This window comes from Gracilinanus agilis, chromosome 1 (genome assembly GCF_016433145.1).
Source record: "Gracilinanus agilis isolate LMUSP501 chromosome 1, AgileGrace, whole genome shotgun sequence".
Lineage (NCBI taxonomy): Eukaryota > Metazoa > Chordata > Mammalia > Didelphimorphia > Didelphidae > Gracilinanus > Gracilinanus agilis.
This window is the reverse complement of record NC_058130.1, coordinates 636,635,828-636,658,481: the sequence shown is the minus strand read 5'-3', so window position 1 is coordinate 636,658,481 and position 22,654 is coordinate 636,635,828. Positions and strand designations below refer to the sequence as shown.

Genomic DNA, 22,654 nt, shown 5'->3' with positions numbered 1-22,654 from the left:
GGTTTTTCTGACCTCATCTTGTTAGTCATTTCTCATAGCACAATAGTATTTCATTACAACCATATACCACAACTTCAGCTCTTTTCCAACTGATGGACATGGCTTCAATTTCCAATTCTTTGCCACTACAAAAGAAATTGCTAGAAATATTGTTTTACAAGTAACTCTTTTCCTCCTATCTCTGATCTCTTTGGGATATTGGCCCAAAGTCTATGTATCACTGTGTCAAAGGCACCCAGAATGTGTTAAGCTTTTTATACATAAGTGCTTATTCTGGGTTCTGAGGATACAACAATGAATAAAACACAATCTCTGACTATAAGTAACTGATATTCTAGCAAGACACAGGGGTGGGGCACATATCAGTGAAATATAATTTGGAACAGAAATTCTTAACTTGAGGTCCATGAACTTTTTTCAAAAAATATTTTGATTGCTGTGTTTTAATGTAATTTATTTCCTTTGTATTTAAAGGAATCCTTTTGTGGTCTATATTTTTCATGCATTTAAAAACATTTTTCAGAGAAATAATCAGAAGCTTCACCAGACTGCCAAAAAGAGTCTGTAACATAAAAAAGGACAAGAACCCCTGATTTAGCATATGATTATTACATAGGAGGGGTCTGAGAAGTTTGAAGATGCCAAGATCTCTGCAGGTGAGAAAACAGCACCTGGGTAAGGTCCTAAAAGAGAGGAAGAGTTTCAAGAGGCAGAGATGAGGTTGAGAAGTAATGGGTTTGGGCATAAGAAATAGACTGGATTTGATGAGTCTTCTTGATGTCAGACCTGGTACTCCATCCCCTGTATCACCCAGCCGCCCCTATAATATCCAATACCAACTTACAAATGAAAGTGCGAAATGAGGGCAAGGAGAGTCGAGACGTTTGAGTGATCCCTGAGTGAAAGCTATCCTATCTAATTAATGGTCTCATTACCTCTTGTCTGACCTATCGAAGTAGTCTCCTAACTAGTCTCTTCCTCTCCAGTCTTCTTGTCCCAATTTTTCTTCACACTGCTTTCAAAGTAATTTTTGACATATATAATAATTCTGATTACATCCTTTTCCTCTTAAAAAATTTTAATGGTTCCTGTCTACCAAATATTATACAAACTCCTTAGCCTAGCATTCAAAGCCTTTCACAATATGGTGTAATCATAAGTGGATCTACCTCCTACAAATTAGTTTGACTTTGGATATGTCACTTTAAGGGCAGCTAGGTGGGGCAATGGATAAAGCACAGCTTGGAATCAGGAAGACTCATCTTCATGAGTTCAAATCTGGTCTCAGACACTCCTAGCTGTCTGACCTTGGCAAGATGCTTAACCTTGTTTGCCTCTCTTTCCTCATGAATAAAATGAGCTAGAAAAGGAAGGCAAATCATTCCAGTATCTTTGCCAAGAAAACCTCAAATAGGGTCATGGAGAGTCTGAAACTACTGAACAATAACCCAATAATAATAGTTATCTTTGATATAATACTTTAAGGTTTACTTGTTTTAAATAATATTTTTATTACTTTATTATTAATATGATTATTAATTTATTGTATTATCTATTAATTTAAAATATAATTTAAAATAATATCATCAATAGTTTAGTAATAAGTAATTATTACTGACAATGTTTATCTTTACACATCTCATTTCTGAACTGCTTTGTGATATAGGCACTATTATTTTCCCCATTTTACATATGAGAAAACTGTGAGTAAAGGGAGAATAAGTGACTTGCCCAGGGTGACTCAATTAGAAAGTCTCTAAAGAGATTAGCTTTGAACTCAGGTCTTCCAGACTGTACCACCTAACTGACTAGTCTATGCCTAGACTGGGCCTTTGGGATGTAAGTCCAGAAGACTGGCTTCTCCTAGACCCCAGAGGACTCATGCTCTGGGCCTTGGGAATACCTACAGCTGCTCTGTATTAAGAGGACCGTAAGCCAAAACTGGAGAACATCTGTTAAGAATGCTGGTGCCTCAGAGCATCTGGCCACACATCTTGGGTATTTTGGCTGCTGGGTTGTGACATAACACCCTGAATTTAGGCAACAGGAACATACTGGAATTAAATATTGGCTTCTAAAAGGTTTCCTTTACTTTGAAAATCCTACCTTCTTAGGTTCATCACAGGCCATGGGCTACTTATTTAGGGTTTCAGAACTGGGGGGTTTCTGTTAGTGAAGGGTCTGCCTTTAAACTTGCCAGGAGGAGTAGGGTCAAGTGGGGAGGGCAGAGCAGTATTTGCCCCTTTTGTCCAGTGGGGCTTTAACTCTCAATGAAACAATCCACAGATTGGATCAGCTTTTGCAAAGCAAAGTGATTGTTACAGAACAGCCTGTGTACTCTGAAAATGATTTTAATTTCCTGAGCAGTATAACTAGGGGGACAGAGAGTTATCCTTCAAGTGATGAATCCCTGAGTTCAAATCCTGCCTCTAACTCATACTAACTTTGTGATCCTGGGTATATAGCAATACTCTAGGTTAGAGGTGTCAAACTTGGGGAAACAAGGACCACTGAACTATACATAAGGATCCCTAATGGCCGTGTATTGACCACATTTTCATCTGGTTCTGGTTGTCCTTGGAAATGTTGCAGGCTGCATGCAGCAGCCAGTGAGCTCTATGTAGGGCACTTCTGCTCTAGGAAATTCTCTGGAACTATGCCCAAAGGGCTTTAGAAGACTGTCTACCTTTTGACCCAGCCATGCTACTCCTGGGTTTGCACCCCAAAGATATAATAGGGAAAAAGACTTATACAAAAATATTTATAGCTGCACTCTTTGTGGTGGCAAAAAATTGGAAAATGAGGGGATGTCCTTCAATTGGGGAATGGCTGAACAAATTGTGGTATCTGTTGGTGATGGAATATTATTGTGTCAAAGGAATAATGAACTGGAGGAATTCCATGTGAACTGGAATGACCTCCAGGAATTGATGCAGAGTGAAAGGAGCAGAACCAGGAGAGACAGATACACTGTGGCACAATAGAATGTAAAGGACTTCTCTATTAGCAGCAATGCAATGATCCAGGACAACTCGGAGGGACTTATGCGAAAGAATGCTATCCACATTCAGAGGAAAAACTCTGGGAATGGAAACACAGAAGAAAAACAACTGCTTGATCACATGGGTTGATGGGAATATGACTGGGGATGTAGACTCTAAACGATCACCCTAGTGCAAATATCAGTAATATGGAAATAGGTCTTGATCAATGACACATGTAAAACCCAGTGAAATTGCATGTTGACTATGGGAGGGGGTGGGAAGAAGGGAGGGAAAGAATATGAATCTTGTAACCATGGAAAAATATTCTAAATTAATCAATTAAATAATACTTTCAAAGATGAAACAATAATAAAATTATAAATTGCAAAGAAGGTGCTGATCTGCATTGGTAGAAGGTGTTTCCCCACCAAGGAGTCCCCTGTACCAATGAAATCACAAGTCCTATCCCTATGAAGAAGATTTCACCAGTGTTACTGCAGAGTTTCTAGAATGCAAAGAATGTGAGAGACCAGGAGATGCCTCTTAAGTTTCCTGTCTCATTCTAAGAGAAGGTCTATAGACAAGTCAGTATTGAAGGCTAGGAGAGGGTCAGGTTATCTGGTTAGTCTTATCTTATTACTTTGTGATTTGTTTCTTGCCAAAACCAGAGTGGTTATTTTTTTAAAAGCTTCTCTATTTAAAGTTTCCAATCCAAATGAATAAACAGTCAAAGCTATTACTGGATCAATTGCTTTTTTAATATTCCAGGAAAGGAAGATTGTAAATTCCGCAGAAGTCATTTAAAGCCATAAACCTTGAAAATAGTTTTGAAGGATTCTACCAAATATATTTTTTCCAGTCTCCTTTAACCCACATACTGACAGTGCACAGCAAAAACAATGGCTTTCAGGGGAACTCCAGAAGCTACTACTCTGAATCTTTCCCAGGGGACATGTGGGGGGAAACTGTCTTCTCTTTAACAAGATCTTTTTAGTAAAATCAATTTTGCTGGATGAAAAATAAAAGTGCATGACAGACTCTTAGAGTCAGAAGATGATCCAATTCATTGATCCTTTAGTCCAACCCCGACCTCAAAAGGAATTTCTTTCACAATGTCCCAAAGAAGTGGTCATTTGAGGTCTATTTGGAGACCTCAAGTGATGGAAGGAAGGAAACAAACATTTATTAAATGTTCACTATGTGACTGGCACTGGGCTAAGCACTGGGGATACAAATGTAAACAACAAGAAAAATAATCTTTGCCCTCAGGGAGCTTATATTCTAGCAGGGAAAAATAATGCACAGAAAGGAATGTGAAAGGTCTGGGACATAGAGGGAAGAATAAAGGTTCCCAGAAGGGCATGTTTTTGAAGTCTAGAAAGTCAGAAGCAGGGCCAAGAGGGGAATGAAGGTTGGTCAGCCTTGAATTTTCCACCAAATAGAGGCCCCAGGAGGGGCTTCCCACAAATGGGAGAAGAGAAACTGGCCTGGTAAAGGAATAATCCAGAATGGAAAGTCTGCAAAGGTAGTTGGGTGTTCCAGGGTCAGGAGATCCCAGGCACTGAGGGAAGTTCACCTTCTAGCATAGCCTCAGCAATCATCTATGGGAGAAGGGCCAAGTGCTCTCACCAACTGCCAAACAATTGACAAGACAGAAGGTGAGATATGATTTTGAAGACCAAAAAGTCAGGAGTAGAACCAAGAGGAGAAATTTATTACCTTATGAGGCAACCTATTTTATGATAAAGTAGCTTTATTTAGGCAGCTAGGTGGGCACACTGGGCTTGGGATTAATTAGGAAGACTCTTTTTCCTGAAATCTAAGGCCTCAGATATTTACTAGCTGGGAAAGTCACTTAACCCTGATTGCCTCAGCTTCCTCATTTATAAAATGAGCTGGAGAAGAAAATGCCAAACCACTCCAGGACCTTTTCCAGGAAAACCCCCCAAAATGGGGTCACAAAGAGTCAGACATGACTAAAATGACTGAACAGTAACAGCTTTATCTAGATTGGTGGAGAATGGATCTGCCATCTTCACCATCATCAATACTAACCATTAACCAACTGTCGTTGATGGATAGGTAAACTAAAGAGCTGTTGGAATAGCAGTGCCTCCCAGATTACTGGCGTTGCTTCCAGCCCAGCCCCCCTAGCTATCATCTAGGGGAGAAGGGACCAGCCACCCCCATCAAGTGCCCATCAACACTCACAGGGCAAGCAAGCCAGCCTAGTAATACACCTAAGAGAGAGACAGAAGGTTGTCAGGTAGGTCAAACCCCATCAGCTCCCCTCAGGCCACTATGGAAACAGTTTGGATTCTTGAGCTCAAGAGTTTCTCTAATATCAGAGATTATTATGATCCTGCTTCCAGCCTAGCCCCTGGATGAGATGAGATGAGACCTGGTAACTTCCTCTAAAGGGATAGCCTCTGCCCCTCAGCAGCCACAGCTTCTGAAGGCCCAGAAATAAAAGTTGTTGCCACCAAAGTCCTGTCAAATATTTTTACATTAAAAAAATGGAGATAGTTTAATCAATGGAAATGCCATTAAAGAAGATGCTTTACTCTATGCTTTGTTCCTTTACTCTAAGTATCATGGGACCTTTCTATATGACTTTCAGCTGAAGCCCCCCATCAGAATATGAGATCCTTGAGAGCAAGAGGCCATCTGGCTTTTCTATTTGTATCCCCAGCACTCAGGATAATGCTTTGCACATTGTAAGCACTTCATAAATGCTTTGTCTCTTGTTCATTCATTTATTCATTCTTTCATTTAAAGGGCTTTAGAAACTCCAATGGGAACCCTTTCAAAAGTCTATTTTTGAGCCTATAATACTCCTTATTTACTAAGACAGAGCACCTGCCAATCAGGACTTGGACACCAAACATCTTTTACCTTCTCCAACCAAAGTAGATTGGTCAAGAGTAATTTTTCATTTTTGGAAAAAAACAAACCATTATCCACCATTCAAAAAGTACTGAACAGAAAGGGACACACGTAGTTTATCATTAAGAATGTCTTTCTCCATCCTGCCCCTCCAACTGACCAACCTTCCCCACTACCATCTCCTGACAGTAATGAGGAACAGGAACACTTGAGAGCAGGGAATATTTTATTTTAAAATTTGTATCCCTGGTCATTTGCATGATACCTGACACACAGCAAGAACTTATTAAATGTTTGTCAATTGATAGACTCTGACACTGACATATTGTTTTTGTTTTATTCCTAAATCCTTACCTTCTGCCTTAGAATCAATACTGTGTATTGTTTCCAAGGCAGAAAAACAGTAAGGGCTAAGAGTCCAGTGATGGGCAAACTACAGCCTAGCAGGCCAGATGTGGCCCCCTGAAATGTTCTATCCTGCCTGGTTACATTATTCCTAATCTGACGAATACAATGAGAAGGATACAATACAATGAAACTTTGAAAGAGTTGCTTTAGAAACAGACTGACAGATGAACATTTCCTTTCCTTTGGCCTCCTCTTTAAATGTTTGCCCATCACTGGGCTAGACAATGGGGATTAAGTGACTTGCCCAGAGTCACACGGCTAAGAAGTGTCTGAGGTCAAATTTGAACCAGGACCTCCTGTCTCTTGGCCTCGCTCTCAATCCACTGAGCCACGTAGGTGCCCCTGATATATTATTTCAAAAGGCCACATGCTTCTAGTGTTCAGAGAGAAACAGAGTAGGATTTAGCTGCCTGGTGGAGAAAAGGTACCAGCTTTGGTACCAGGAAAATGGGGAGAAAGAGATTTATGATAGTCACTTCCTCTCTGGCTGCCTTGAGGAGTGGGTTTTTGTTAGATGGCTAAATGACCATTTATAAGGTATATTGTAGCAGAGATTTTTTTTAATGTATAAGTTAGACTAGATGGCACTGAGTGGTGTGGTCAAACTGATTTTTTCTTTTAAAATATTTTCATTGATATATTTTGCTTTTTCATCATATAGATTTTCCCCTGTCTCCCTTCTCTTCACTCCCTCCCAGAGAGCCATCCCTTATAACAAAGAATTCTTTCAAAAAAAAAAAAGAAAGAAGAAAAAAGTTTAAGAAAACCTGTTAATATGTTGAAAAAAAAAGATGGATTTACTTTAAAATGATGTTTTGATGGGATATGGTACAATGGGAAGAGCACTGGATCTGGAGTCAAGAGAATCTAAGTTCAAATTTTGTGACTAATACTTCATACCTGTGTAATCTTGAATGTTTAGTCATTTTTTCAGTCATGTCTGACTCTTTGTGACCCCATTTGGAGTTTTCTTGGCAAAGATACTGGAGTGGTTTGCCATTTCCTCTACAGCTCATTTTATAGATGAGGAAACAAAGGCAAACAGGGTTAAATGACTTGCCCAAAACTACAAGGTGAGGAAGTATCTCAGGCCAGGTTTGAACTAAGGTCCTCCTTACTTCAGGACCAGAGCTACCTCGCTGTCCCAACCTTAGACAAGCAGCACTTAAAATCTTCCTGAGTCTCAGTTTCCTCATCCTTAAAACAAGAGGGTTAAACTAGATGGCTTTGGAAGTCTCTTTCAGCTAAATTTAAGCGTAGGAGCCTTCCCTCCTCTAAAATTCTATGATTTTGACACTCTAAGCCCCTTCTCCTGGACAGGTCCTATCCAAGGCTCCCTAACTCTTTTCATCCAAAGTTCCCTTTTCTTCCTCCTGTTTTCTTGGCTCTCAATCCTGACTCTCATTCCAGTGAAACTATCTCCTTTGTCTCTCTTTCCACTTTCCTGCCATCAAAGCTACATCTTTCATCATTTCCCCCAACCAGACAAGGGGAGCCCTGGACAGTTTGTTAAATAGAAAAGGCAACCCTTAGTGTAGGGAGACAGCCACTCAAAAAGGATGAGACAAGGATTTCAGAGTTCAAAGAGAAACTGGATAGAGACATGGAGTCTAATCATAGAACTGGTCTTGTCTGTAGGGAAGGAATTAACATGATATTAGGAGATAAGAGAATAGGCATTCTGACCTAACTAACCACCAAGCATTTATTAAGCACCTTATATATTCCAATCACTTGCTCGGCACTAGAAATATGAATACAAAGAATGAAAGTCTAATGGAGGAAATAAGTACATAAATCAATATATAGAGATGGGGGAAGGACTGGACCTGGGCAGCAAGGTGGTACAGTAGATAGAGTGCTGGGTCTGGAATCAGGAAGACAACTTGAATTCAAATCTGGCCTCAGATACGTACTAGTTTTGTGACCCTGGGCAAGACACTCAACCCTGTTTACCTCAGTTTTCTCATCTGTCAAATGAGCTGGAGAAGGAAATGGCAAACCACTCCAGTACCTTTTCCAAGAAAATCCAAAATGGGGTCATGAAGAGTTAGATGGGACTGAAAAATGAATAACCACAGAAGGACTAGACCTGTGTGATTCCCTTGGTGGACAGACCACATGGGTAAGGAAACTCCCTCTGCCAATTCTCTGCAAGTTCTAGTTCTGTAATCGCCTACAGCACTAAACACACTTCAGTGACTTACCCAGGGTCATACAGGCTGTATGTTTTAGAGGTAAGACTAGGAGCTATGTTTTCCTGACTTTAAGGGCAGCTCTCTATCTGCTATGCCCCACCGTTACTCATACATTTATATTGAAAAATGCAAAGCAAGTAAATAGCAACAAATACAAATTAGTTAGGAAGCACTGGGCAGTTAAATGTTAAATGTCTGGGAGGGCACTAGCAGTTTGAGGAAACAGGAAGCACTTCATGTAGAAGGCAGTGTTTGAGTCACATCTTTAAATAAGAGAGAACCCACCTTAAATCTGGCCTTCCTAGCCAAAAGGAAGAGGAATTTTTTTCAACAACAATGTAATCTTTAATATTAAAGTTTTATTTTCATTTAGAATGTTGCGAAACATGTTGGTCTAAGCCTAAATTCTCCAGGTTGCTTTTTCAGTTTTCAAGCAGTTTTGTTGTTGTTGTTGTTTTATCAAATAAGGATTTTTTCCTTTTTCTACTTTCTACATTTTCTACTTTATCAGATATTAGGTTAGTGAGTAGGAAGAGCAGTTCTAAAAAATCAAGTGAGATGACATATGTATAGTGCTTTTCCAACCTTAAAGTACTATAAAATGCTAGTGTTTGTTATTATTATTAAAAGAAAAAGAAAATTAGAGTGGCTCTATTTTCCAATTTGGATTGAATTTATGGAACATTGTCCCTTGAACCGGGTTTTCCATAAAGACTAGTGAAAAATCATTTTAGCTGAAAAACAAAAGTTTTTTGGGTATTTCACAAACCCCTGTCCCTAGGCAGAGGAAGGCAAGGCAGCTAGCTACTCATGCCATAGGAAACAAAGGCTCTTCTTACCGCATAGTTTATTCTGGAACACTGAAGTCAGAGTCTCAATCTGGCTGAAATTGGCCACCAGGAAAATGTGGTCTTCGTGGGGCTCACTCCCAATGGATTTCAGAGTGTTGTAGTCCACCTGACCCACCCCAATGGCAAAGATCAAGATGCCTGTATTTCTCGCCTTTGCTGCCACCTCAGCCACTGGGTCCTGTGGTCTCCCATCTGTCACGATCATAATAATCCGGGGCACATTTTCCCTCAGAGGTCGAGCACCCTCAGCTTCAGAGAATGCAATGTTCACTGCATACTGGATGGCCAGGCCAGTCATGGTGCCGGTGGCCAAGTGCATCATTCTCTTGACAGCTCTCTCCACCTCAGACTTTCTCTTGAAAGTCTTCAATGAGAACTCATTCTTGACGGTGCTGCCATACTGGATCAGGCCCACTCTGGTGACATCAGGGCCGATGTCCAGGAACTGCAAGATGGTCACAATGAACTCCTTTACCTTTGCAAAATCGTAGGGACTGACACTGCGGGAGCTGTCGATGATGAAGACGAGGTCTGCTTGCTTATTTTCACATGAGCTTTCTGGGAAAAAGGAAAAGCACAGATTATTAGGAGTGAACTTTGTCCAGTTTGTGGGTTTGTTATCCCTAATGGAGATAGACAGATATAGGTGGATGGAAGAGAGAGAAACATAGATATAGTAAAGATAGATAAAAGGACATATAAATGGATAGGAGGATTGATAGCTATAGATGGATAGAGATAGAGATATATCAAGGCAGAGGGATAGAAGGGTAGATAGGCATAGATAAAGAGATAGAGAAATGATAGATGGGTGGATAGATAGATATAGATGGATAAATAAATATAGGTAAATAACAATAGATGGATAGAAGGGTATATATAGAGAGAGACACACGCAGAGAGACAGAGAGATAGTTATATAAAATAATATGGGTGGAAGGATAGATAGCATAGATGGATAGAGATATAGTTATATAAATATAGATGATAGAAAGACAAATAAAGATGGATAGAAGGATAGATTAATATAGATGGATAGAGATATAGATATAGAAAGATGGATGGATAGAAAGATATATAGATGGATAGGATAGATAGATAGATAGATAGATAGATAGATAGATAGATAGATAGACAGACAGACAGGCAGACAGGAATAGAACATTTATTAAACACTTATTATGTACTTGGCAGATAAGCAGATAGCAAACAAACCACAGTCTCCCCCCTCAAGGAACTTACAATCTAATGGGGAAATACAACCTATTGGGAAGAGCCAAAAGGAGGAGAACATCATATGTAAAGCTTTCTATAAACCTTAAAGTGCTACATAAATGTGTTATTATTGTTGTTATTATCATCTCTTTACTGTAATGCACTGCTTTTTCTTGGAACCTCTATTTTTCCTTCAAAACTCAATTGTAGTATCATATTCTTCAACTAGGCAGGGTAGGGAAGAGGTATCCAGTACCAGATCCATCAAATGCTTTGCACCAGCAACATTCCCATTGCTGCTAGAATCAGATTAAAATGTAATTGGGAACTAGTTAACAAAAAATAAATACTATTCATAAATTCCTACTTTTACAACTGACTCTCTGATCTGTTCCGTTATCTTTATCCAAAATCAGGATTTAGTCAAGTTGTGTTCTTAACATTCTAATTCTTCTCCTTAGCTATCACTGCTCATACATAGTTAATTAACAACAGGGACTAGCTTTTCTAACATTCTAGTTACAGGTACGTCCTTAAAGTTGAATGAGATGACTTGATTTTACAGTAAAGGATATAAAATCAATAAATACAATTTCATCTTTTCTTTTTTAAAAAATTTTAAAAAATTATTTTTAAATGTTTTCTATGATTCCATGATTCAGGTTTTCCCTCCTCCCTCCCAGAATTGACAAGCAATTCTACTGGGATATATATATAATCACCCAAACCCATTTCCATATTATTTGTTTTTGTAAAAGTGTAGTCCTTTAAAACCAAAACCCTATATCATGTATCCACATAAACAAGTGATCAGTCACATGACAATTTAATCTTTTCACTTCATCTCCCTCAGTCTTTCTCATCTGTGATGAGGAGGCTGGACCATTAGCCCTTCATGTCCCATCCAGTTTTAGATTTCTGATTTTATGAATCCATATCTGGCCCAACGAGGATAAAGTATAGTAGAGGCACCATGTTGCTGCCTTGAATAATATACTTTACTTTTTTAAAAACCTTTACCTTTTGTCTTAGGATGGATACTAAGTATTGATTCTAAGACAGAAGAGCTATAAGGGCTAGGCAATGGGGATTAGGTGACTTTCCAAGGGTCACACAGTTAGTAAGTATATTAGACCAGATTTAAACCCAAGTCCTCTCAACTCCAGTCCTGGGTCCCCATCCACTATGCTTCCTAGCTGCCCTGTGGATAATATTCTTTAAACATGGCCCAACACTGTATAAACTTTGAATGTCAGGTCATATTATTAATTCATAATGAGCTTGTTTTTCAATTGTTGTTGTTGAGTCATTTCAGTCCTGTCCAACACTCTATGACTGTATTTGGGGTTTTCTTGGCAAAGATACTACAGTGGTTTGCCATTTCCTTCTCTAGTTCATTTTATAGTTGAGGAAACTGAGGCAAATAGGGTGAAGTGACTTGCCCAGCATCACATAGCTAGGATGTGTCTAGGCTGAATTTAAAATCAAGTCTCCCTGACTCCTGGTGAGGTGCTCCATCCGGAGTCACTCAGCTGCCCCCTCATCATGAGCCTGCTGTCCATTAACTCTCCCTTCCTCTCACAAGTAGTTTTTTTTGTTTATTTTTTAAATTAATTAATTTATAATATTTTTCCATGGTTCCATGATTCATGTTCTTTCCATCCCCTGCTCCCACCCACCTCCCATAGCCAATGAGCAATTTCACTGGGTTTTACATGTGTCCTTGATCAAGACCTATTTCCATATTATTAATATTTGCACTAGAGTTTTTCATTTAGATTCATTAGAGATTCATTTAGAATCTATGCCCCCATTCATATCCCCATTGACCCATGTGATCAAGCAATTGTTTTTCTTCTGTGTTTCTACTACCACAGTTCTTTCTCTGGATGTAATAACATTCTTTCTCATAAGTCCCTCAGAATTGTCCTGGGTCATTGTATTACTGCTAGTAAAGAATTCCATTACATTCGATTTTACCACAGTGTATCAGTCTCTGTGTACAAGGTTCTCCTGGTTCTGCTCCTTTCACTCCACATCAATTCCTGGAGGTCATTCCACTTCACATGGAATTCCTCCAGTTCATTATTTCTTTGAGCACAATAATATTCTGTCACCAACAGATACCACAATTTGTTCAGCTATTCCCCAATGGAAGGGCATCCCCTCATTTTCCAATTTTTTTTTGCCACCACAAAGAGTGCGTTTATAAATATTTTCGTACAAGTCTATTTATGATCTCTTTGGGGTACAAACCCAGCAGTGGTATGGCTGGATCAAAAGGCAGATAGTCTTTTAAAGCCCTTTGGGCATAGTTCCAAATTGCCTTCCAGAATAGTTGGATCAATTCACAACTCCACCAGCAATGCATCAGGGTCCCAATTTTGCCACATCCCCTCCAACATTTATTACTTTCCTTTGCTGTCATGTTTGCCAATCTGCTAGATGTGAGGTGGTACCTCAGAGTTGTTTAGATTTGCATTTCTCTAATTATGAGAGATTCAGAACACTTTTTCATGTGCTTATTCATAGTTTTGATTTCTTTATCTGAAAAATACCTATTCATGTCCCTTGCCCATTTATAAATTGGAGAATGGCTTGATTTTTCATACAATTGATTTAGCTCCTTATAAATTTGAATAACTAGACCTTTGTCAGAGGTTTTTGTTATAAAGATTTTTTCCCAATTTGTTGCTTCCCTTCTAATTTTGGTTGCATTGGTTTTTTTTGTACAAAACCTTTTTAATTTAATGTAATCAAAATTATTAATTTTATATTTTGTAATATTCTCTATCTCTTGCTTAGTCTTAAAATCTTTCCTTTCCCATAGATCTGACAGGTATACTATTCTATGTTCACTTAATTTACTTATAGTTTCCTTCTTTATATTTGTCATTCACCCATTCTGAATTTATCTTGGTATAGGGTGTGATCACAAGTAGTTTTCCATATTAGTTGCTCTCCACATTTTTCCATATTTCACAGGTATTTTCATAAGAATTTCTTTCTAGCTACATCTTCCTCCTCCCTGTACTTGTGAATTTTCCTAGATAAGAGACAAAGCTACTGTATGTTCCTAGATGGGACCAACATAATAAAATCAGTATTTTAGGAGGGTTAGTCCAGCAGTGCTGGTCGCAGGTTGAACTGGAGGCAAGAGCGAGTGGGAGGGGTGACATGAGCTAGGAAGCTCTTCCAGTAATCCAGATATGAGATAATTATGAGCTTCCACTAGGGTGTTACTGAGGAAGGAATCAATCCAAGAGGCATTTTGAGGGAAGAAATGACATCATGTCAGAAGACAAATGCTGAAGCGCTCCCATATTACTCAGCCCTCAATCGGTCAGGTAGAGACTTAAAAAAAAAAAATGATGTCTACCCATGAAACCTCTCTCAAAGGCAGACTGGGATAAGGGAAGGAAAGGATCGGGGAAATGATAGGATGTCTAGAAATTATTGATGCCAATATAGCTTGCAAAAATATAACCATCCATAGGTTACACAAATACACACATATACACATACACACTTGACCATGAGAGCAGACAACTAGATAGCCTAGTAAATAAGAGTGCTGGACCTAGAATCAGCTCAAATCCAACCTCAGATAATAACTAGCTGTATGATCCTGGGCAGTTCATTTAACCCCTCTACCTCAGTTTCTTCATCTATAAAATGGGAGTAATGGTGTCTGCCTCCTAGGACTGATCAAATGAGATATTTACAAAGCACTTTGCGAAAGTTAAAGTGATATAAAAATGCTAGTTATGTTTATTATTATTGTTGTTGTTATCATAGAAAAGGGACTCATGATGTCCAGAAGTACAGAAAGTGGCTTCTCAAAAGGCAGAGCTTGAGAGCTAATGCCTCAGTCTGGAGGACCCCTCTGCCCAGCACCCCGGCTCTCCCAACCCACACATTTGAGTTAGGATTATATGAGAAAAGGAATCTCAAGTGTTTGCCTGAATCCCAGGGATCGCAGCTGCAAGGAAGAGAGAAGAGAGCCAGAAATCAAACAGTGAGCCCAGTCATAAAAATAAGAAATGGAAAAGACCCATTAGGTCATCTTGTCCGGGTGGATTTGCCAAAGGCTGCACCATGCCTTAGACTTCATGCTCATTTGCTCAGTCCCAGGCTAGGCTCAAAACTGCAGGGTTTTCAGGAAGGATCCTTCTACAACCAGAGCATCTCCCAATGGTGGAGGTCTTGATAAGACACCCGGGATAATGCAGGAAATGTGTATTCTAGAGAACGTGACCCTGGCAGGTGGATGCATCGAATGTGGGTTGCACAAACCAGGAGTCCAGGATGCTGGGCTTCCTGAGACCCATGGCAACCACCACAACAATAACAAGGGAGACTCGCAAAAGACAACCCCTTTTCCATGTCTCCTTCTCTCATTTGGTCCTTACAACAATCCATTTGAGAGAAGCAGAGAAGACAGGCTTATCCCTATTTGGCAGATTGGTAAACTGAGGCAATTGCTTGGAGGTGGGGTTATTTATGATGGGGATTTATGTTCATGTTTGTGTATGTGTGATTTATGTATGGGGAAAGTGTTGGCTAGTTGCTCTAGGGTTCCTTCCAACTCTAGGATTCCATCTTCAATTTAGGGTGGAAAAGGAGATTTTTTAAAATTGAGGCATAATGGTGTTAACTTAAGTAAAATTACATTTTCTGAGCAGTAATATAGTTCAACATTGGATTGGATTAGCATGTGGGCCACTTCCTCCTCTGAAGAACTTAATAACAGGATAGATTCTTTAGGTCACAGAATTCCAAAATGAGAAGGAATCTTAAAGATCACCTTTTTCCAACTTGCATCTGAAGTTAAGTAGCTATCCATAACCTATTGACTATCAATCTATCAACATCTATTAAGCACCTACTATGTGCCAGGCATTGTGTCCAGTGCTGGAGATATAAAAAAAGAGGCAAAAGATGGTCCCTGCCCTCAAGGAGCTCACAGTCCAATGGGGCCACCTTGACAGAAGCTGTAGGCCCAGAGAAGAACTCTTGCCACTAAAGTACTTGGCACTGTCCAGTGGTTCAGTACCAGAATTCCACTGGTAACAATGGAAATAGCATGAAAGAAGCTGTATTGCCATCTCTCTGCTTTGCTCCTGGTACCTAAGGACCACTGGGCTTTTCCAAGGGCTCTGTAGCTGAAACCTCCTACGTCTGTGAGCAGGGACTGTCCCGTTTTTCTCTTTGTATCCCTAGTACTTAACATAGTACTTTGCACATAGAAAGTTTTAATATATGCTTTCTTATTCATTCATTCATTCATTCATTCATTCATTTATTCTGCTTTAAAGATAGCCGGTGAGGGAGAACCCGCCACCTCTTTTTTTTCCTTTTTTTTTTTTTTTAAATTAACTGCACCATGAACCAGCATTTATTAAGAGACATCTATAGGGTACAGTTAGGTGGCCTAGTGGATTGAGAACCAGGCCTAGAGATGAGAGGTACTGGGTTCAAATCTGACCTCAGACACTTCCTAGCTGTGTGACCCTGGGCAAGTCACTTAAACCCCATTGTCTAGCCATTATCACTCTTCTGCCTTGGAACCAATATACAATACTGATTCTAAGATAGAAGGTAAGTGGAGAGAGAGAGAGAGAGAGAGAAAGAGAGAGAGAGAGAGAGAGAGAGAGAGAGAGAGAGAGAGAGAGAGAGAGGCTTCTAGGTACAAGAAATGAAGGCAGTGGATAGAATTAGGAAGAGATGGGTTCAAGTCCTGCCTCTAATACATACTTTGTTGTACATACTCTGGGTAAGTCACTTAAACTCTCAATGACCCATGTGTCTCTCTAAGCAAAAGTTGGTCAGATGCTGAACTAAATTGCAATAATCTGCACTGCTAGGAGTTCCATGACCAGGAATGTCCTGCATTATTGAAATCACAGGTCTGAATTTTTTTTAAATTGCACAAACTGGTGGGCTGGTAATAGGGATCCAGTGGTACAAGATGAAATGGTTCCTAGATATCGGTTCATTCATTTGTAAAATGAAGGGGTTGGACTAGTTGATTCCTTAGATTTCTTCTAAATCTAAATCCTAGGGTAGGTAGGTGGTACACTGGAGAGAGCACTGGCCTTGAGTTAGAAAGACCTGAGTTCAAATCCAGCCTCAGATGCTTACTGTATGACCCTGGACAGGTCACTTAACCTTATTTGCCTCAGTTTCCTCATCTATTAGATGAGCTGAAGAAATGACAAGCCACTGCAGTAGCTTTGCCAAGAAACCCTCAAATGGGGTCACAGAGAGTCAAAGATGATTAAAATGAATGAATAAGACCTAAATCCTATTCTCCTACTATACTGAGTTCACTTCTTTTTATATTATGCATGCTTCAAATCTGGGTCTGTCTTAGGATGGTTTAAGGGGAATCTGAAAGGCAGCAAGAGAACTCCATGGGAAATGTGTTCTGTGCTCATTTGGGGCACATCAAAACCAATTTGTAGTTTCCACAGCCCCTGGATGTTTACAAAAATACCACAAATGTTGTCCAAAAATGTCTTTGGGGATTCCAAGTGAGCTGCAGTTACAGCTGCTCTAGAAACACAAAATCCTGGCAGACCTAGCACCTAATTCTGTAGTCGTTCAGCCAATAAACACTTGTGATGCACCTACTACGTGCCAGGCACTATGAGTATTATGGGGGATATAAAGAAAAGCAAAAACAGTCCCTGCTCTTAAGGGACTCCACAGTCCAATGGAGGAGAAAACATGTAGCAACCAAGTATAGATAAGCTCAGTATAGAATTAATTAGAAATAACCAACAAAGGGAAGGTCCTAGTGTAAGGGGGATCAGGAAAGATTTCCTATGGAAGATAAGATTTTAGCTGCGATTTGAAGGAAGACAGGGAAGTCAGGAGGGAGAACATTCTAGAATTGGGGAACAGTCAGTGAAAATGCACAGACTCAGTGGATGGAGTTCCAGAAATAGCAACGAGGCTCCCTGTTGCTGAATTACAGGGAGTTTGGGGAACGGACTTGTAAGTATAAGAAAACTGGAAAGGTGGGGCAGGAAGAGGTGATTTAGGGCTTTGAAAGCCCAAAAGAGGATTTTATGTTTGACCTTGGAGGTGATAGGGAGCCACTGGAGTGTACTGAGCGTATGAGTATGTGTGTATCATGGTCAGACTTGTCTGGATCATTTTGGCAGGTGAGTGGAGGATATACTGGAGTGGAAAGAGACCAACCAGCAACCTATTGCAACAGTATACAAAGTTTTTGGTAGATGATGGTGCTTCTACAATTCTACTGAGTCATCTCAAGATTGTCTCTTCCGGGGATGCAGTCATCTGTGGCCCCAGGGTCCCCAATCAAGGGGCCTGACCATTGACTCTGATGGAAGTTAGGACTCCTACAGGAAACAAATCAAGGATAGCTCAACTCCAAATGACTTCATTGCCACCTGGATTCCCAGAACAAATAAGTTCCTCTTTTGTTCCTGATAGAAAGTATTCCCTTGGCTCATTCTGTCATTTCATGTTAAAATGAGATAAGGCATCATAGATCAAGAAAGTGGAATGAGAATGATGAGCTAGGTGGGTTGGGGAAAGTCTGGACCAGTCAATGAATCAGAAGATTATTGGTAATTTGCTCATCTGGAAGATGAGGGGGTCACACTAGAGAGTCTCTAAGGTCCCTTCCAGATTTTAAGCCCTCTGATCCTAATATACTTGAAAACCTAGCCTGGGAGCAGAACCAGGAGAGTAGTTTCCATGATGGCCACAATAATGGAAAGGAAAATGACTTCAAGAGATTTCAGAGCTCTGTTCAGTTCAGCGAGGCATCATGACTTCAGAAGATGGCTGATGAGACATGCCTTCACTTCTTGGCAGAGAGATGATGGACTGCCTATAGGGGCCGAATGAGACATGAATTTGCAGACACAGCCAATGCGTTGATTTGTTTTCCTTAGTACTACTTAATTATTGTTACCAGGAAGGGCGTTATTGGGGTGGAGTGGTTGATGGGTAATAAGAGTGATGAAAATGAAGAAAAGAAAAGTGTCAAGTCAAAGAAACATTTTTTATAGTACACAGAATACAGTAAAAGTTCAGTTCAGAAGTTCACATAGGGCCGTTTTGCTTCCTTTGGGTTAAATTTAATATTGTGTATATATATATATATATATGTATATAAATATATTTAAAAGTCAAACTATGTTACAGAAGTTCACAATTTCATATGCAATTTTTTTCTGTTCTTTGGTCATTTTTGTTGATATTTTATGTTCATAATAAAACAGAAAATTTTTAAAAACTACCTCTGCTGTGAATAAGACTGAAGTAACTACATCATCATTTCTCTAGTTGAGGACCGATTCAGCTCAGAGCAACAAACATGCATTAAGTCCCTACTGTAATGATTAAAAATGATAAAGGCTGGTATTATGAGGAAAAGTAATATTTTAATTACCATGGTCATGTTGGTAAAATATATAAGACCACGCCTGACTATTTCAAAAAATGCCGCCAGTCTGTACCTCCTCCCATCTTGTCTGCGTAGTCAAAGAGGTTGTCTCAAGGCCAACCTCCGAATTTAAGCTGCGCTATACATTGGAGATGTCACCATGTCCAAAACCGGAAACCCATTGGATCACGGAAAATGTAGTTTCAAAGTCCCCCACATGTCCACAGGAAGTTTGTCAAATACTTTTAAATGGAACCCCCAGAATTCCAAATAACACACCACTATGTATAAGATCTCCAACAATGTCCTCTTCTGATGCCTCATTGGGTCATGGCAGTGGCCCTGGATTCTTGGGTGCTATGTCAGTGAAACACAGGTTCTGATAGGTTCTCCCATGCTGGGAAGTTCTTACATACAGTCTAGGAAACATATGTCTGCTTTTTTGAGGACGAGCCTGGCTAGAGTCTCATTATTAGTAGGTTGGTTATTTGATGACGAATTCTTTGAATCAAGAGAAAATACAAAATGGCCCTAGTTGCAAGGCATTGTGTACCAAGCTCTGAGAATACAAAGAAAAAACAAGTAGTCTTTGCCTTTGAGAAACTTCCATTCAAAGACTCAGAGATCTTGAAAGAGGTCAGCTAGTCTAACACCCTCATTTTACAGATAAGGAAAAAGAGGCCAGAAGGTGACTTAGATTACACAGGGGGGAAAGTGGCAGATCTGGGATTCAAACTCAGATTATGTAGCTCCACATTCAGTGATCTTTCCACTCTCCCATGCTCCTTGCCTAATCTATTGATGGCAGATACTAAGTGCCAATGTCTTATAGGTATTGATAATGTCCAAGAGAAAAATCCATTCTCACTTTAATACATTATATTAGGACTAGCTTTGATGCCTGAAAATCATTTCCCCTTAGCTAGGGGGGAAAGGCACAAAAAATGATTTTAATTCTTGTTCTAAGTCAGAAGATTTTTTTTTACCAGGCATTTAGAAATAGTTTGTGGCTATATCCTAAAACACTACCTTTTTGTTCATGGCAAATCAGCCTGGCATATCGGACAAAAAGCTGGCCTTGAGGTCAGGAAGCCTCATTCTGGTACTAGCTGGGTTTTAAGAGAGGGACACAAATTCTCAATACCCCCAGTCAATTCTTTAAGACTGATAAGTTAGTTACAGAAGTGTTGCTAATAAATTTGTATCAGTGGAACAAGTTTCCATGTTGGGAAACTCAAGATGCAGGCCATTTTCAGCCTTCCTGAAAGGATTTGCTCTGAGAGTCTCCAATCTTAGGAGTTTTATTCAAAAACTGACCCCAGGCCAGTACCTCGATCTTCCAGGGAGCACGGAATATGAGCCAGGGTGAACCAAATCCACATTCTGACTCTAATGCAACACAGACGCACAGTCTGAGGAGTCATTTTCCCTCTCAGTGTTTCAATGCTGGGGCTAATTATTCCTCACTCTTGTTAACCTATAAGCACATGTAATTGTGTTATGAATATTTGGAAAGTTTGGGGATGAGGGAGAAGGCAAAGAGCACAGAGCAAGCTACAGAATCATTCTTCCAGCTCAGTTAGTGCCACATGGAAAATGGTATTCTGGATTATAATACTCCTTGGGCATGATTCAGTGGAAAAGCTGCTGGTTTTAGATTTAGATGTCCTGAGTTCAAATATTGCCTCTGCCACTTACTAATTATGTGGCCTAGGGCAAATCACTTAACTTCCCTGGGACTTGATTTATAAATGAAGGAGGTAGATTAGATGACCTCTGAGGTCCTTTCCCTCTGGAAATTTATGAGCTACATAATATGTTCCCCTGCTTACCGTTTCTGAACAGGAGTGGGCAGGACTGATCACGTATCTACAGCCTTGAATGCTGGTGAAAAAGCGTAAGGATGAAGAGGGACCATGCCTGTGTAGGTGTGATGCCATCAGAATGGTGACCATTGCACATTTTTTTTGAAGGAGAATAGGGGAGAAACAAAATGATAACTCCTTTCCCTTCCCTTCCAGGGTTTCCAATTGATAAAACTTTAACCAGAAGATCACCCACCCTTTGGGCATCAGTTAGGATCCAAGGCAAATAGTGACTGTGAACAGAGTATGTTAAGCCAAAGGAGTGCTGGGAACTCAATAGTCAGCAGTGGAGGGACTGACTCTGAGAATAATAATGAAAAGCATCAGAGCCCAGTTATTAAAGTTTCATCTTATCCCAAACTTTCCAAGAACTCTTATGATCTCTCTTGGGCTCCCCTTAACTTCCTTCCATCTATTATGCTTATCTGTGATGATGTTGTTAATTGACCTGTAAATTTCTTGAGAATCAGCAAGTGTGTGGATTTGGCTCACATGTTCGATGCTCTCTGGAAGACTGAGATGCTGGCCTGGGAGATGTTTTGGAATAAAATTCCTAAGATTGGAGACTCTCAGGAGTACCAAATGGACTGGACCTCTAATTTCACATTTCTTTTTCTTTACCACGTCAGCACTACAAATCGGTGCTTAATAATTATTGGTTCAATTGAAATGAGTCCAACTGAGTTGATACCCTTTTGGTTATGACAAAATAACTCCAGCTAGATGATAGAACGGTCAAGAGGGATCAAGGCTGGTTTGACGACTGTACCCAGAAAGTATTGCTTAATGAATCAAGGAGAAATGTCTAGGGGCAGAATTCTGTTAGCCTATGCTACTCCATAGTTTATCTATAATTTGAATTAAGACAAAGTGAAAATCTCCATAATATGTACATATGCAAACATGCTCTGTTGTCTTAATTTAAATTATGGATAAAAATATTGAACAGGATAGGTTAACAGAGCTCTCCCAAGAGACCTACCCCTCCTTGACATATTTATGTGTATATATACATTGTATATGTACACACAAACACATGCATGTAGACTGTATATATTTGGATCTATCTGTCTGTCTGTTATCTACTTATCTACCTATCTATCTTTCTATCTTTCTATTTCTCTTTCTCTATCTACGTGGGCAGCTGGATGGCATAGCAGACAGGGTGCTGAACCTGAAGTCAGGAAGACATTTTTCTGAGTTCAAATCTGGTGTGTGACTCTAGGCAAGTCACTGTTTATCTCCATTTCTTCATCTAAAATGAGCTGAAAAAGAAAATGGCAAATCATTCCAGTACCTTTGCCAGGAAAACCCTAGCTGGGGTCACAAAGAATTGGACATGACTGAAACTACTTAACAATCACAACATCTATCTATCTATCTATCTATCTATCTATCTATCTATCTATCTATCTATCTATCTATCTATCTCTATATCTATCTATCTATCTATCTCTATATCCATCCATCCGTCTTTCTTTCTTTCTTTCTTTCTTTCTTTCTTTCTTTCTTTCTTTCTATCTCATCCATTTTTCCATCCATCCATCCATCCATCCATCCATCCATCCATCCATCTATCTGTCTCTCTCTCTGTCTGTCACCTGTCTATATCTATCGATGAGAAGTAGTGTGGTATAGTGGATAGAGGGCTGGGCCTCAAAGCCAAGAAGACCTGGGTTTAAATCCCAGCTCTCATACATCTTGGCTGTCCCCTTAAGCAACTCACTGCATTAGTAAAGGGAGCTTCCTCACCTAGGAGTTCCCTGGAACAATGAAATCAGGTCTGGTCTCTGTCCCTATGTGTGTTTTTGGACCCAGA

General features: G+C 39.7%; 1 protein-coding gene across 1 annotated transcript in view; it reads right to left on the bottom strand.

The window, feature by feature from the left end:
- Nucleotides 1–22,654, bottom strand: part of MATN2 (matrilin 2) — a 198,920-nt gene that overhangs the window by 140,895 nt on the left and 35,371 nt on the right. Inside the window, exon 2 of the mRNA XM_044683928.1 lies at nt 9,316–9,885. Coding sequence (XP_044539863.1) covers nt 9,316–9,885 — 570 coding nt within the window. The remainder of the gene's footprint in view (nt 1–9,315; nt 9,886–22,654) is intronic.